The sequence below is a fragment of the Schistocerca americana genome, chromosome 1 (assembly GCF_021461395.2).
Source record: "Schistocerca americana isolate TAMUIC-IGC-003095 chromosome 1, iqSchAmer2.1, whole genome shotgun sequence".
Classification (NCBI taxonomy): Eukaryota; Metazoa; Arthropoda; class Insecta; order Orthoptera; family Acrididae; genus Schistocerca; species Schistocerca americana.
This window is the reverse complement of record NC_060119.1, coordinates 831,713,431-831,730,379: the sequence shown is the minus strand read 5'-3', so window position 1 is coordinate 831,730,379 and position 16,949 is coordinate 831,713,431. Positions and strand designations below refer to the sequence as shown.

At 40.7% G+C, this 16,949-nt stretch overlaps 1 protein-coding gene across 1 annotated transcript in view; it reads right to left on the bottom strand.

Moving 5' to 3' along the window:
• Positions 1 to 9,219: 9,219 nt before the first annotated feature.
• LOC124613078 (glyoxalase domain-containing protein 4) overlaps positions 9,220 to 16,949 on the bottom strand; it is a 43,553-nt gene continuing 35,823 nt past the window's right edge. The window contains exons 4-6 of the mRNA XM_047141666.1: positions 10,054 to 10,209; positions 9,757 to 9,932; positions 9,220 to 9,672 (exon numbers count right to left, since the gene is read on the bottom strand). Of these exons, the coding sequence (XP_046997622.1) occupies positions 9,547 to 9,672; positions 9,757 to 9,932; positions 10,054 to 10,209 (458 nt within the window). The 3' untranslated portion in view covers positions 9,220 to 9,546. The remainder of the gene's footprint in view (positions 9,673 to 9,756; positions 9,933 to 10,053; positions 10,210 to 16,949) is intronic.

Below are 16,949 nucleotides of genomic sequence, written 5' to 3'. Positions count from 1 at the left end.
CGACCACACACCCCAGATTGCTGCACATAACAGATGCAGACACCATCTGCAGTCGGACCTCAGCCGTGTGTGTGTGTGTGTGTGTGTGTGTGTGTGTGTTTGTGTTTGTGTTTGTTTTACTTCTCAAGGAAGTCTTTTCTGCCCAAAATTTGAAATGTTTAATAGTCTATTCACTGCGCCTGTCAGCGACTCAAGGGCTTCTCTATCTGGTGAACAGCAATCTATCCTTTGCAGATTGTTGTTTGTGCAACGAGGATGACACAATCTATGGTGAGGAGGGAGACGTGACGATAAGCATACAGTGTGTGTCAATCAGTTTCAGGAAACTGTTTGACATGTTGTGTTAGGTGTGCTACACTAATCTAGTCACACTGAGCAGTAAATAGTTGGTTGAGTAATGCCTGGTAGTCAATAGTAATATTTAGGTAGGTTTGGCTGGCAGATGTTAGGATTTCAAACTACTGTTCAGGCAGGTAGACTACTGGTAAGGATACATACATCTGGATATTTCCAATAATAGTGGGTGATAGGCAGGGCCTTGTATGTTACAGTCAGTCCCATTAAGCACTATTCCATTTAACTGTAATGTCATCTGACCAGTCATCCTTCAGTAATGCCTGTGACTGCTGTTGTTGTCTCTTCAGTGGTGATGTACAACCTGCATTGACCTGTCTTCTGGAAATACTGCAACTAACTTACAAGGACATACCAAAGGCTTTGTGTTGAGTACCAATCACCAAGGAATAGTGTAAGCTCAAAAAATATGTTGTTCATGTAGGAAGCTATGGAAGGGAAAATTTTGATTTGTTTGGGTTAGCAATATGCGTACTTCGTTAGGGTGAAAGTGGTATGGTGTTTACGTTCTGCGGTTACTAGGAATATCCTTCGAGTCCATAAATGTAATTATTTCCCCTCAGATGGCAAAATCTATAAGGTACGGCTCTATGTAATGGCGTTTGTAGCTGCAGCCTTGCAAACAAGTTGTATCCCAATGTATGCCTGTAGGCCTTTGGTGCTCGTTTTTACCTGAATGGTTGTGGGCTAACAACACCATGCACCAGTGAAACTGTAAATTGTATGAAGCTAGCTAATTCTTATCAGTTTTGTTGTGCGGACAATTAATATCACAAAGAAAATTGAAACTAAGCTCTGGTTATTGTTTTACAAAGATTTTCATCCATATAGGAAAACAGAAAATTTACTGCTAGTATGTGCATAATTATTACACAAGAAGAGAATGAAACATTGTTGTAAAAATATTTTTCAACGCTCACGTCACACCAGTTCAATACCTTACTTCATTTAGAATTATAGGCGATAGTGATCATAATTCGTCCTTACGTTGTGTTTTAAAGTCATTTTTACATAACTCATGAAACATTTTGAAAAGAAAATTAATCACAAAGGCAAGGCCTATAAGCACTTGAAGAAATCATTCCCATGACTGAGTGAATCAAAAGTCAAAAAGTGTTTCATCACTGTCCCGCATCTTTGAGGGCTTTTCAGAAATAAGCAATTTGGTGAGATGTTATGTGGTGGTGAGAAGTCTACACAGGAAAATTTTAAATGGTTTTTTTTTTTTTTCACGTTTCTTAGGAAATAAAGACTACAAAATCATAAGGACCCTGCAAGTAAACATACATCATTTTATGAAATGCTTGGCTGTAACATGTCGCTGAAACACACTTTCTTCATGTCGACCTCAACTTCTTCCCTGAAAATTCCAGAACATGGCAAGTGATTTATCAGGCTATTGCAGTCATGGAGAAGTGGAATGCAGGGAAGTATACACCTCCTATTTTGAGAGATTACTGCTCAACTATTGCTAGGGATGTTCCAGTGGGATCATGCAGCCAATTTATAGTACATTCAAAAATTCTTCAGATCATTAGGTCACAACACTGATGATCATAACAGTGTTTGTTGACTTGAATATTGTATACTACAGTAGTACCTACCATTATTTTCTTATGTTCATTGAATCATTTGTGTATGCATGACGACTCCATTGTGTGTGCTGAATTGGGGTTGTGTTGCAAATTGTTACCGGTACGTTGCTCATCCTCCCACTGCACATTTTCTACTGTTTTTTCACTTACTGGTTGCAGTGTCGATATTGTCTAGCTTACACCACCTGTGCTTTTCCTAGTCTAGGCTCTAAAAGAAGCCACCTCAAAGTCGAATGGTCATTCATTATACAGAAATGCCTGCCATAAAGATAGAAATGGATGCAGATTGTTCTGAATATCACACTCAATAATTCCTTCTCTGTTGTGCACTAATTCTTTTTGGCTTTATCAGTGGATGGGACACACATACGACTTCATGTTCCATTTCATTTACTTCCTGCAAGGACACACATTTAAACTGGGAAACTGTTGGCATCACATGATAAGATAAAGAGGATAGTCTGAACACATGAGAATGGGGTTAAGGCAATAGTAGCTCCTTCAAATGCACAAAAAATGTCTTCACACTCTATAGTCCAATAAAATTTGACAACTTCTTTCAGTTGTTGCTCGAGAGGCTTGCAATTTTAGCACTGTAAGCCACAAATTTCAATAATAATTTTCCAGACCAAGAAAAGATAGTAATTCTCTTAACAGCTGTCATCAAAGGAGACGCTAAAGTGCCCATGGATGTAGCATTGATTGAGTTTTGTAATCTCACAATGTAGACTTTCACAATCCAAACCACTTACTACTGCGAAGTTCAGTCATAGACACATCAGATTTTTGCTTCTTGGAAAGGAATGTGGCAAATAAAATGCCAGGGTGCTTTCTAAATCACAATCCGAACTTAGGAGATATATTAGATTACAGTATTTGCAGTTGAAGCCCGTATCTGTCGGTTTTTATATTATCAATTACATGCCATAAATCTATTGTTTCAAAACCTTGACAAACTGAGGAGCTATCAAAAATACAGTGCGCTTGGAAGGATTTGCTATATCAAATGACAGAAAATGACATAACGATAGGTAAAAGCTTTCCATATTCCATGATTTTTGTATTATAACATATATGTTACAAAAGTATGTCATTTCAAGAAGCCAGCAGATTGTAGATTTATCAAAAATGCTTTGTTTTGGTAAGGTCTGTCAGTTAATGACAATTTCACTAAAACTTTCAGGAGATTATAGGACCAAGACATATACTCAATGGGACATTTGACAACTTTATAGTAGTAGATAGAGTTGTGTAATGAGATCTGAAGAGTTGCTGGGTGTCCTGCTTTCTGCATATATTTTATTCACCTTCATCTTTTCTATAAGATTCTATGGCTTTCTTATTTATTTAGTGGACATATGTTCTTTAATATTCACTGTTATTGTGTATAAGAGCACTCTCCATTCGGAAGTGAATTTGTTTGATTTTATAAATATCCCAGCAAACTTTTTCTGTATTTAAATACACTTCCTTACACACAATCAGAAAATTTATCAATGATACTGCAGTAAATAAATGACGTTATGATGTTATCTACCGTGGACATCACAAGGTCCTGAAAAGGATCCCAGCAGAAGGGCCAAAACATCTATCATACAGCAGAAACATGATGCAGCCCAACAACCCAGACGACTTCACCTGAGTTCTCCTTAACATTATCACTTGTGAGGCAGTCATAATGGTGTTAATGCACTATCCTTTCTCTATAACATTACCAGTTGCGAGGTAGTATCTGTGGTGTATCATGCACTAGCGTCTGTGACACACCAAGACAGTAGCAAATTACACAGTTAGCTTTTCCTGTGTATTAATATAGTTTAATTCTTAAATTCATTGCAGTTTTGTGTATTTAGGACATATAGTCTCACATTTTAGAAACTTTGTAGTGTAGGGTGTGTGCATGCTGTGTGCAGCCGCAGGAGCAGCAGGCTGCATTTCATGAACAGGTGAAGATGGCGTTGTCCGCAGTCAACTGTCTGCAGGCTACCACTTCAGGATGTAGCTGCAGCTGAGAATATGGTGCATCACAGGGAGCATCACAGGTTTCTCGTTTTGCTCACAGCTTCTGCTACTGAGACACCTTACAGAGTACTCAATGTGGGGGATCCACACATACTGCAGAGTGGTGGGTTGTAAAGCTCTCTCGTTGCTTGAGGTGGAGAGAGTGGTTTCATCCATTCACCCTGGGAGTGGACAAGTGTCTGCTCCTTCAAAAGGGTCCAAAGAAGCACATGGGGAGAGGCATTTGCTAGTTGTGGGAGCCCCTAGGACAGGCTGTTACAGCTTGGGAGCTTAGCTGTGAGCAGCTGGGTGCCCAAGAGCACTGGCGGGCAGGAGTGAATAAACAGCTTACAGCTTGCACATGTGCATGCAATGTCACAGGTGGACATGGCTGGGCAACAAGCTTTCGTGCAGCACTATGCGCAAGATACTGGCTAGGGGAGGAGACAATTTAAAAGGTAATATATGATGATTGATTACAATTAACAAAAAACATTAATATAAGGAAAACGTACAAATATTTTATTTAGTTTGAGAAATAAGTTTCCATTTATTCACAATGAATGAAATATTGTGTGTCAGTCCTTGAGCTGCTGCAAGACACAGAATAGTCTTAAATGTTGGGTTATGCATCTGGGACTTTTCTGCAGTTTTAACTCTCTTCATTATATAAAACGGTTGTTCATTATCACATGTTGAGCCAAGGATGTCAGCTGCATTCCTGTGTAATTTGGGAAGGTCTTCTGCATGAAAATCGCGATACCATCTTACCAAATTTGTGGTGTTGTAATAATTGTTGTCAAGCAGTGTGCTATTTTGCGCATCTATTAAATCTAGTTGCCTTTCTGAAGGAATAGTATCTGATACAACTGAAAATGGAGTACTAAACAGTTTTAACTTATTTTGGGGGCATCACATGTCCTGAATCCTCGCCTCAGGACTTTGACGAAGTTGTACGATAATTTTCTAATAATTAACAAAACTAATTTCCTTGGGCAATTAAAGGGATGAAAAACACTTGAAAAAACTTAAGTTTCCACTACCAAGTTGCCTTTCAAATAGATGAAGTTTGTCCACAAATGCATTAATTTTGTCACACACATAAACAATTAATAGATTCTTTTCTTGAAGTGGATTATTTAAGCTGTTTAAATGTCTAGTCATGTCAGTCAGGAAGGCTAGGTCTGCTACGCATGTCTCGTCGCTGAGTGATGGTTGCTTCTCTCCTTTCACTTCCATAAACAATGCAACTTCTTCTCAAATTGCGAAAAATACAGTGAAAACTTTGCCTCTGCTAAGCCACTTTAATGTGCAGTGATAAGAAATATCACCATAGGCTGCTTCCTGGCCGTATAAAAAGCCTTTGAACTAGTGGTGGTTAACCCCATGGCACCTTACAAAATTTACACACTTCACCACAACATCCATGATCTCATTGCATTTTACACTTTCAGCACAAAGGGCTTTCTGGTGCATGAAACAATGTATGCTTGATATTTGTTTCTGAAATTCTGTCTTAATTTTTGTTTTTTTCTTCAGGTTAGTCACAAAACCCTACTGGCTCCCAACCATTTGTGGTGCACTGTCTATTGACACAGAACAGAGCCTGTGCCATTATAACACTATTTGTTTACAGTTAATCTATATTTTTCTAATTTGTGCCTTAAAATTTTTGCATATGCAAAGTAAAGTGTGCTATATTGGAGGTTGAAGTTCTTTGCATTGTATGTGAATAATGTATGTAAAAAACTATTTAAATTGTTTATTACAATAAATAATTTTCTGATAACATTTTGTATTTAAAAATATTTGTGTGTATAAACTGATCATGTTGATGTAAATTTGATAATTGTAAGGAATAGTCACACTTAGGAACAATGTAAGAAATAGGTGTTACGAGGGTGGTTTGAAATGTTCTCGGAATCACAAGAGAGGCCAGCACTATCGCAACGAGTTGTTCACATGATATTCATTGGACTGTTGCCTGTAAACACGTGCTACATCAGTGCTCTTGGAAGAGAGCTGTGGCAGTGACATGGCTCTGTTGTTGTTCCTGTGTAGTGATTTGTGAAGATGGAAAAAAAATTGAGATTTGAGTAGTGATTAAGCATTTCGTTAAAGAAAGGTATGAAAGCAAAGGACATTCATTCCGATTTCCAGAATACACTTGGGGACTCTGCTCTCTCATATTCAACTGTTGCCAAGTGGACAAATCAATTTAAATTGGTTGGGAGAGCTTAGATGATGATCCACGCAGCGGTCAGCCAATATGTGTCACTACTCCAGAAATCACTGCAAAAGTGCACAAAATGGTCATGGATTTTGAAAGTGTGTGAAATTGCTTACACTTGCCAGATTCATCTGAAAGGCTCCGGAAAATCGTTGGACCAAGTGTATTAATCTACAAGGAGGCTACATTGAAAAATGAAAGAAGTTTCAGTGATGTAAGTACTTTTTTCTATTCCTTGCCGAGAACATTTCAAACCACACTCATACGTAAAAGCCAGTATGCTTTTGTTTGAAACAAAAGTGGCTCTGGGGAGTGGAAAAGGAGGCAAGGGCGAGTTGGCACGCTACCTACAGTATGCGCAGGAAGTAAGGCACACAGCCTGTAGGCACAGTGATTGAGGCAACACCCTTGTGGAGCAGGAAAAGCTTGCCCGCAAACTTGCACAAAAATGCCTCAGATGAAGCCTGCAAATGGCTTAGAGCATAGCTGTGAGTTGTTTGGCTACTGTATGTAAAACTGAACAATGCCAAGAAGAGAAATTGAACCAATACAGCAAGATACTTGCAGGCCATACTGTGGGTAGTGTAGTCACTATAACTGTTCACCACACCCAAGCCTACAGCCACCAGATAAGATTTTTTTCAGAATGAGATTTTCACTCTGCAGCGGAGTGTGCGCTGATATGAAACTTCCTGGCAGATTAAAACTGTGCGCCCGACCGAGACTCGAACTCGGGACCTTTGCCTTTCGCGGGCAAGTGCTCTACCATCTGAGCTACCGCAGCACGACTCACGCCCGGTACTCACAGCTTTACTTCTGCCAGTATCTCGTCTCCTGTGTAAAGCTGTGAGTACCGGGCGTGAGTCGTGCTTCGGTAGCTCAGATGGTAGAGCACTTGCCCGCGAAAGGCAAAGGTCCCAAGTTCGAGTCTTGGTCGGGCACACAGTTTTAATCTGCCAGGAAGTTTCAAGATTTTTTTGATATTTTACTTTCGTTCAGATTGAACCATTAATTTAAACTGTGTTTTATTAGTGAACAATCATTCTTGAACTTTAAAGAAACTGGTTCACCTTGTTATTTCACTCTAATCCTCCACCTATACAGGGTTCCTTCCTGGTGTTTGATTAATCCAATTATCCTGTTTTTACAGACTTATGAAGTGCCAAGTTAATATAAAGAGGCACCATTTAAATTGTTTTGTGTAAAGAGTAATACCGTTCGAAATTAAATTCCAGTAAGAAAGGGGTTTCCTTGAAGTGAAATGTTCAGTATAAAAAGTGTGCGCTCCAGTATCTAAGTATTTTAGTATTTAAGTTGGTTGGTTATAGACAACGCTTTTTTGAAGGTTTCCCCTGGCCAAAATCTTTTTAGATTCCTTGAAGTTATCTACTGGTCTTTTTCTGTCTTAAAAACATAATGTATAAGGGTGTAGTAATTAAAAAAATTCCGGTGTCTGCACCAACATAGTTAATGTGGAGTAATATTTATTTGAAGAAACAACTTAAACAGTAGCAAGAAAGTAGGCAAAATTAATACTTCTGCTTTTCCAATACTTCCATGTCTCATTGCCTGGATAGGCTGGCGAGCATTAGTACACGTTTTAAACCACAAAATGAGGTTGGAACCAAGTTGTCCTAGCTTCAATATAACAATATTCATACTGCATTTCTTTCTAACCGATGAGTAAGATCTCAGGAAAAGAATTTACTTATCCACTAGACATAACACACAGTCAAATCCTGCAAAAAGGGTAATCAGGGTGTTTACGGGGAAAAGGAAAAAAAAATTTCCGGATTTTTCCCCGATATGCTGTTTAAAAAAAAAATGCTTTTTCCCGGGCAAAAATACACTTTTTCCTTGTTAAGTGACAGTAAGTATTCTGTAGATTTTTCCCTCTTAACTGTAAAACTTATCAATTCCTTGAATGGTTAACGTTTTATACACTAGCGTAGAACTTCCCGGAAAAAAAAGACGAGGGAGAGAAGTTTTGGAAAGACTTTCAATGACAAAAAAGGAAAGAATTGGAAAGGCCTTTGATGTGCAGCAACATACATGCTGCATATTTTCGTATTACGAAAGTATAAATTCGAATTGCAACAAACACAGTGCGTCAGTTTCTGAAGCATTGAAATCTAGATTGCGATGTCCTTTTGTAAGCCAGTCATCTCTCATGCCACGTGATCTCACCAGCCAATGACAGCAGATATGCAGAGCATAGGACACGTGTTATAGTCAGCCAATAGCAAGATCACTGTTACATAGCGCAAACACACGAAGAGGAAAAGTTAACGGTTTACATTAATATACATAGTATGGCTACAAGAAAAGCTAAGCTTTCACATGTAATATTTATCTTTTTTGTGTGTGTTGCACTTTAAGATACATCACACAAATGTGCCAGTAAATTTAAAATTATAACATAAATGTCAGGCCTTCTGGGCTTGGAATTCTTGTAAGTGGCTGGTCCTCCAAGTGTTCAGTTTTAAACACACTGTGATTTAGAAATTCATCCCACTTTCTCTCACGTAACATAATTCATCTTGATTAGAAAGAAATTTACTTTGAAAGTAACTCTTTTCGAACCACCATTCGCAATACTATCCAGAGGCCATTAAAAATATGTTTGATTTAGCAGTTTGTTTCAAAATCTTCTGCTTTGCAACATACATAGGACAGTCTCTATGCCATACCATATGGTTATTTGAACAGATAGGTGAAGTACATTCTGTTCTGGCTTCGTGTATGAATTTACATTTTCCACAGATTTTCAGTACTCAGCATGCCAAGATTAGCATGTGATACGTAGGTCTGGTAGAAGTACTTGTATGGTGTTATCAAATTAAGTTCGCAAAATGGTTGTTATCGCAGACACACAATGTTTGGTATCAACTTCACATATTATTACTGTGTCAAGATAATGATAAATGCCATAAATACATGGCCAGCCGAGTAATTAGTTTTATTAATGAATTTTAAGTACCTCAAATTTTACCATTTTACAGGTTTAATGTCACCTCAACAGGAATAATGCTATGACACTGAAAATTCACAAACATTTTAATTTTTATGTAAAATTTCCATACAATAACAAAGTAATATTTCTGCATAGCAGTAAAACATCTATTGCACCAACACCAGTTACAAATCACATAGCCATACACTTTCAAAAACAGATCCATAAATGTGATGAGAGTACCTGGGCTATGTATAACACAAATACACCTTAATACGTTTCAAGCATTTTTAGAAAAATAAATGAGTAATACTTTCATGAAATTGCCATCACAGTAGCTTTCAGTCTCCTATTCAATGAAAAGTTAGGGACCACTGACGTATCACGTAATTAACAGAGATTGGTTAGATATTTTACTCTGTTTTCATTCTTTCAAGATCCTTCTTTATGTATTTATCTAACAAAGCTTCCCCTTCTGGATCTACTTTGGACAGCTCTCTAAAACCTTCATCATCAACAAAGCATATTTCATGGCCATCCTGTAAACAACAAAATTTAATATATAATTTTATGTTCTTGTATAGTGTAAATTTTGAGTTACAAAGCTATGGTTAACTACTTACAGGATCTGCGAGAATTATTACTCTTACTGTTGCTTTCCCTGGTGTATCCAGAGATGTAAGTGGTGTTAGAATAGTATTATTTGTCTCTTCAATTTTCTTATTTATTTTCGGTTGTTCGTCAAATGGACATGAAAAAGCAATTCTGCCATATGCTGTTTTATGTTCAACTGGTTTGCCTGGAAATAATTCAAAAATTAATAAATATATCGGAATACTAATGGTGTACACACACACACACACACACACACACACACACACACACACACACACGTGTGCTTGCCGTATAATTATACTTACCTATGTCAAACAATTCCAATTTTGCTTGGTTGTCACCAAACCCAAGAAGCACAGATGTTCCTGTCTCATTATATTTTTTTAGACCTAAAATGCCATTCCAATACTGAATAGACTTACTGAGATTAGAGCTAGCCAGTGCTACTTTCTCTACAGGATCTGCAAAAATAAGAAATAAAATGAAGAAATCATACTCTGCACATCTTATAATTATGGAATATGCTTCAGCTCACTTTTGTGGTTTAAAATGCAGTGTGAACGTGCAGTATAGAATAGGATAGAAAGGACCAGAGGATAACAACAGCCATAACCCTATGAGAAGAAAAACTGTACTGTCATGTTTTGGCGATTTCTGGCTGTCAGAATCATACCTGCTTATATTTATACAATAACACCACCTTGATTGTATACAGGTGGCAATTTACTTGGGATCATAAATTACTGAAGAAGAATGCAGGTACATAAACACCTAAAAAGTGACTTAGCACCTCTTCAGTACTGCACTGCTTCTCTCCTTCACCAACTTCTCCATTTCAGAGCAGGAACTTACACTCAACATCCTCGATTATTTGTTGCATATTTTAAAATATCTGCCTTCCCTGCACTTTTTACTTTCTACATCTCCCTCTAGTACCACAGAAATCATTCTCTGCTGTCTTGACACATGTCCTATCATCCTGTACTTCATTCTGTAAGTTTCTGCAGATAATTCCTTATTTATTATCTTATATTCCCACATACTCATCAGGATCATTTTGTAACACCACATATCAAACACTTGAATTTGTTCTCCTCCAGTTGTCTCACAGTCCATGATTCAATTTCATATATGCTGCGCTCCAAACGCACACTCTCAGCTAGTTCACCATAAAATTAAGGATTGTATTTGATACCAGTATACTTCTTTTGTGTAAGAATGCTGTGTTTTCTATGCTAGTCTGCTGCATATAGCCACCTTGCTTCGCCCGTTGGGCGCAATTTGCATCCTCAAAATTTCATCATTTCACCTACTTCGTACACCTCAATGTCATTGTTGAATTTATCTTTAGTCTCATTTCTGTTACTCCTCATTAATTTCAACTTCCTTCTGTTTCCTGTCAGTTCATGGAGTGTGCTCATTACACTGCTCATTCCATTTGTGGAATTCTTCCTCACTTTCTCTGAGGATAGCAATGTCACAGGTGAACCTTACTGATATCCTTTCACCTTGAATTTTCATCCCACTCCTGAACCTTTCTTTCATTTCCATCACTGCTTCCTCTATGTAAAGATCGAACAGCAGAGGAGAATAACTGTGCCCCTGTCTTACACCCTTTGTAGTCTGAGCACTTTGTTTTCTATTCTTATGGTTTTCTCTTGGTTCTTGTACATATTTTATACTAGCAAATCTGGCAATTCTTTGCCACTGCTTAATAAGTATGGGAATCACATATATTTCCTAATATCCCTCCCCCCTTCTCCCTCTCTATGTCCATTTTGTTCCCCCACTATGTTAATCTCACCCCCCCCCCCCTCTCTCTCTCTCTCTGACCTTGAGCCTTGTTTACTGTTATTGCCAACAAAACCTTAATTGGGAATTGGAGACACTTGAAATGAATGCGTAAATTGGTTGGGATCATTCGTATAGAGGGTATGGGAGACCTTGCCTGCTGCTGAATCTATGAGGAGAGTCACTTCATGACAGTATTTCACATAGTTTTAATCTGCAAATGGGTAGGAGTCTAGGACTGCACTCAGAAGATTCAAACTACGCAGTAGCATTCCATTCACAAGCCAATAAGCCATAACTACCACTTTCCTGTTTTACGTCAAAACTGACAGAGAGGGAGGAAACAAAACAGCCCATAGTTGTGTATACAATTTTTGTTTAAAACTACGTACAAGAAACATTACTGTTAAAGAGAGAGAGAGAGAGAGAGAGAGAGAGAGAGAGAGAGAGAGAGAGAGAGAGAACTATGGTCTATGTCCATCTGAATGTTTATTGGAGTATCATGTACAAATTCGAAATAATTTGGTCATGGACATTTTGAAATTTTTGCTAACAACTTTTACACACACACACACACACACACACACACACACTTGTTAAAAATGTATACAGCCTTTGTTTGTCTAAATGTTTATTAGAGTATGTGCAAAAATCTGTAGTAAACCAATCAAGAACTTTTCAAGAGTTTTGCCAAAACATTTCCACTTTTCAGATACATATATATTTACATACCATATATAAAATACATAGCCTATGTCCCTCCGACCATTTGTTAGAGTAACATGTAAAAATCTGAAGTAAATCAGTCAAGAAATTTTCAACATTTTTGTTAACAACTTTGTATGAACTGTCTTTATAAGGCAGCATAGTTACCACCTTTCTCTATAGCTTACTTCTATTTTTCTCCGAATTTCAAACATTTTACACCATTTTACATTCCCAAATGCTTTTTGTGAGTGACAAATCCTATGCAGGGGCACAAGTAAACCTGGAGTGCACAGGGGGCAGCAGGGAGGGGGGGGGGGGCAGGGCCAAGGTACAGTGGTGTACAGGCGGGGGAAGAGAGGAGCACTGCCTGACGAAGTGTGACAGTCATTAGACTGCTAACAGGCACAGTATCGAGAGGCTGCGGGGCAGGAAGGTGGGGAACGGTTGGTTGGTTTAAGGATTAAAGGGACCAAACTACGATGTAATCAGTCCCTCCTACCTGGAGCAGGAAAGACAACAAAACAACACACCAAAGAAGTGGCTAATGCATGAAACCCAAGGAAAGAAAACCTCAGGGTCTATTGAAGGTCAACGAAGCCTAGATAAAAGAACAAGGGAGAAGAAGGGTGGGAAAGAAAGAAAGGTATGCGAGTTGCCATGTCAAGGGAGCAGCTGGAGGCCCTCAAAGACAGGAACTGCAATGGGGGACATACCCTCCCACCAGTTACCGGAGGCAGCCCACTCAGCAATACACAGTAAAGACTAGCAACATGGACAAGGTGAGAGAAGCACAGAAAAACAGAATGATCACCAACTCAGACAGAACACATGAGAAAGAGTAGAGGAGCAAAAGAACAGGCAGGGTGAGGGCTGGGGTAGACTGTCAAGCCAAGAAAGCCATTGTCCAGTAAGGACACTGGATGCTAAAGGGCACCCTGCCAAGCCTTAAATAGGCCAACAAGAATGAGGCACACTCCGTTAGAGAAAGAGTAATAAAAACACCCTTCATGAAGAAATCTTAAAACCTGGTCAGATGCTGCGGGCACCATCTGCTAATTCCACGGGTAGTGAGGCAGGAAGATTAAAGAGCCCACCGTAGGGCGGTGAGGTTAAGACAATCCAGCAAAATGTGGACCACTGTCAAACAAGCACTGCAACGACAGTGAAGCAGATACTTATGACAGAGGAGATGGCGAAGAGTCAGCCAAGTACAGCCATTGCAGAGCTGCAAAAGAACAATGGAGTCCTTGCGAGATGTCTGCATGGAGAACCTCTACAAATTTATAGTCTCCTTTATCACCCATAGTTTGTTTGGCAAAATCAGACTATACCGCTCCATATTTCACATCTTTAGAAACTTGACAGCGTAATACCGATCAAAGGCCCAATGCCAGAATATTGATCTCAAGAGGCAACTTTCCAGTATCCAGTTTGACCAGCCTGCAGCAAGATCGTTCCCTGGGGTCCCATCGTGATCCGGGGTCCAGGAAACAACCACCGAGGTCTGAACAAAATGCTCGGCAACTACATCTAGGCTGGTGAGGATAACACCATTCAGGGAAATTCCTTGGACACCTGCAAGAGCATGGTGGCCAAAAATGCACCTGATCTTTGCCCATACCTGCGAAGAGGGAGTATATGACCCTATGGCAGTGACATACTGGTTTCAACAAATCGTTTTCTGCATTTAATTGGGTAACGGGCACAGGCACAAAGCCATTTGAAGGCAGGAAGTGGTCAAGAGATAGTTGCTATTTGTGGTGGCGGACGGCATGGCAGCAGTATTTCATAACTGTACCATTTTCGGGGATTGTCAAGGGACAGTTTTCTGTCAGGGAGATCTCACGGAAGAGGGAATCACTGAAGTGGCTGCCAACAAGACATCAGTCAAACTGTATGTGGACTCATATGTGCCATCATGTGGTGGAGCAGTTGGGATGGCAGCTGAGGAAAAGGCATTCTAATCCACACTGGTAAAGTGCCACCTGGAAGGGTGTTCAGGTGATTGATGCTGAATAAATGACAAGACAATAGGAAGATGATTGCTGCTGTACAAATCCTCATGAGCTTCCCCACTGAATGGAGGGGAAGAATCCTGGCCAACAAATGGAGAGATCAGTGGCGAAAAAAGTGCCTTGTGCCATACTAAAGTCTGTGAGAGATCCAGTGATGAGGAGGCAGGGATCAAGCTCTGCCAGCACATCTTCAACAATCCTGTTCCGGTCATTGGTTGCAGTACCACCCCACTGAGAGTTATGGACACTGAAATCCCCCAAGCAGAAGGAAGGGGGAAGTAGCTGTCTAAGGAGGGCAAAAAAAGCAGAATACCGGCCTGTGAGGAGATGGAGTTTGCATATTGTTACCACACAGACTAAATGGATCCAAACAGCCACAACTTCCAGTGCAGCTCGAAGAGGGACCCGGGAACTAACTATGTCTGTGCGGACCAACACACAGTTACCACTGGAGGCTCGCAAAGAACCTGCCAAGTTCCAGCACAAGATTTGGAAACCAATAAGAGTTGGTGAATGAGAATCCATAAAATGAAATTCCTGCAATACAAGCTACAGAATAGAGAGAAAGAAAAGACTGAAATTCTGAATTATGACAATACTAACCATTAGAGTTCCATTGGAGGAGAGTAGTACAAGAGCCTGGACAAGCACTGAATGGGCCAGAATAAATCATTGTGCTGAATCAGTGTCCATCACCGGTAAAGACAGAATGACAACCATGAATGTAAGATCAGACCCTAGTTGAGGAGGAGGAGGAGGAGGAGGAGGAGGCTACACCGCGTAGGATGTAGGGAGAACCCTGTCCCATGACTTACGCATCATCATCATCATCATCATCATCATCATTGTCATCGTGGTCGGGAAGACAGCATGTCAGAACAATATCTGGATATGAGAGAGAATGAGCAGCCTGGAGGCCCATAGAGCATGGATCTTGTGTACGACTAGTAACAAGCTTCATGTCTTGGATACAGCAGGGAGGGGTGCTCCCTGAGGGAGCTCCATTCCTGGCAGGTGCCAGAGAAGAGGGTTCCATGGGGGGGGGGGGGGGGGGGGGGACCGAAACTGGGTGGAGGGAAGGGAAGGGAAGGGAAGGGAAGGGAAGGGAAGGGGGACAGGGTGAAGGTAAGGGAGGGGGAGGGGGAGGAGGAGGAGGAGGAGGAATGGATGCAACAGAAGGGAAGGTTGCTGATACAGGATGGAGATGGTCATATTTCTGTCAGGCCTGTGACTATGATAGACTGTCAAGAATTTTGATTCCATTAATATTTCTTTCCTTTTTACAGATTGGGCAATCTGGTGAGCAAGGAGAGAGTGAACCAGAAGAGTTCACGCACTTGGACAGTGGGGTGCAAGGACTTCCCACATGGAGAGGGTGGCCACAATCACTGAAAACAGGATTCACATCACATCGTGAAGACATGTGATGAAAATGGAGACACCAGAAACAGCTCATAGGATATAGTGATTCACACTGTAACGGTAAACTATGACCTTGACTTTTTATGGGAGGGTATCTCCTCAAAAGCAAGAATGAAATCGCCGATACCAATGTGATTGTCCTTAGGATCTCTCTGGGCTAATCGGATGAAATGAACACCAGGCTGTGACAGATTAATCCTGCGCTGCTTGTTAGAGTGAAAGTGGTCTCTATGGAAGATAATGCCTTACATCATATTTAAGGACTGGTGAGGAGTGCTGCTCACCGGGATGTCTCCCAAGCACTTGCAAGCATAAAGAGACACTGACTGACTGTCAGGAGGGGTTTTAATCAGTATCAGATTGCATCATACGAGTGAATGTGCTTCATGAAACTTATCTGACAAAAAAAAGCAGTTTCGTAGTGGTAAAAGTCTAGGCATCTGTCCTTGACAAACCAAGTAACATGGAAAGGGTTTCACCCCAAGCCAGCAGGCCTGGTCCTCCTCCCAGGGGGTGATCAGGGAGTGAAGGGCTGAGGAAGCAAGAGTAGGAGCAGACAGAGAACTGTTCCTTTCTGATGAAACGGCCACAGAAGAGCGGCCAGAAGTATGGAGTGCCCACTCTGGTACCATCCACTCTGACCAGGGGCCTACCCCCTGGGCACAACCAAGACACAGCAAAGACCATCTAGCACAGCTGTCATTGCTGGGAATTACAATGCCCCAAAAAGATATGCAATCACTCCTAGGCTTACATGAGATGGTGACAGGTCAGCTACCATAAGAGTGATCCCTGTGTTGTCAGAGGATTTGGCCAAATGGGTACGTAAGAGCCCCACCACATGGACTGGCTACCATGCTGGTGACCTGGCGAGGAGGGGAGGGGGGATATGGCAGGGAAGTAAGGAGGGGAGGGAAGGGGAGGGGAAGAGGAACCCACATCGGAGATGCTAGGGAGGCAGTTCTTCTCCATATGGCTCACACTACAAACAATTTAGGAAGGGAAGTCAAATCCTAAGAGCAACCCAGAAAAGGGGGGGGGGGGGGGGAGGGAGTGCAAACACCAGGCAGAAGAGTGAAAGGAAGGGAATATGGGAACTGAGGGGTTAGCTGGTTTGAGCAGGAGGGTGAGAAGCTATGATGAGAAGGAGAGTATGGGGAAGGGAATACAGCCCAGGAGAGAAGAAAGGCTACAATAGGTCAGAACCCTGTGTGCGCCATGCACATGCCCATAAAAGAGCTATGGGCTTCCTCGTGGGAGGGGAG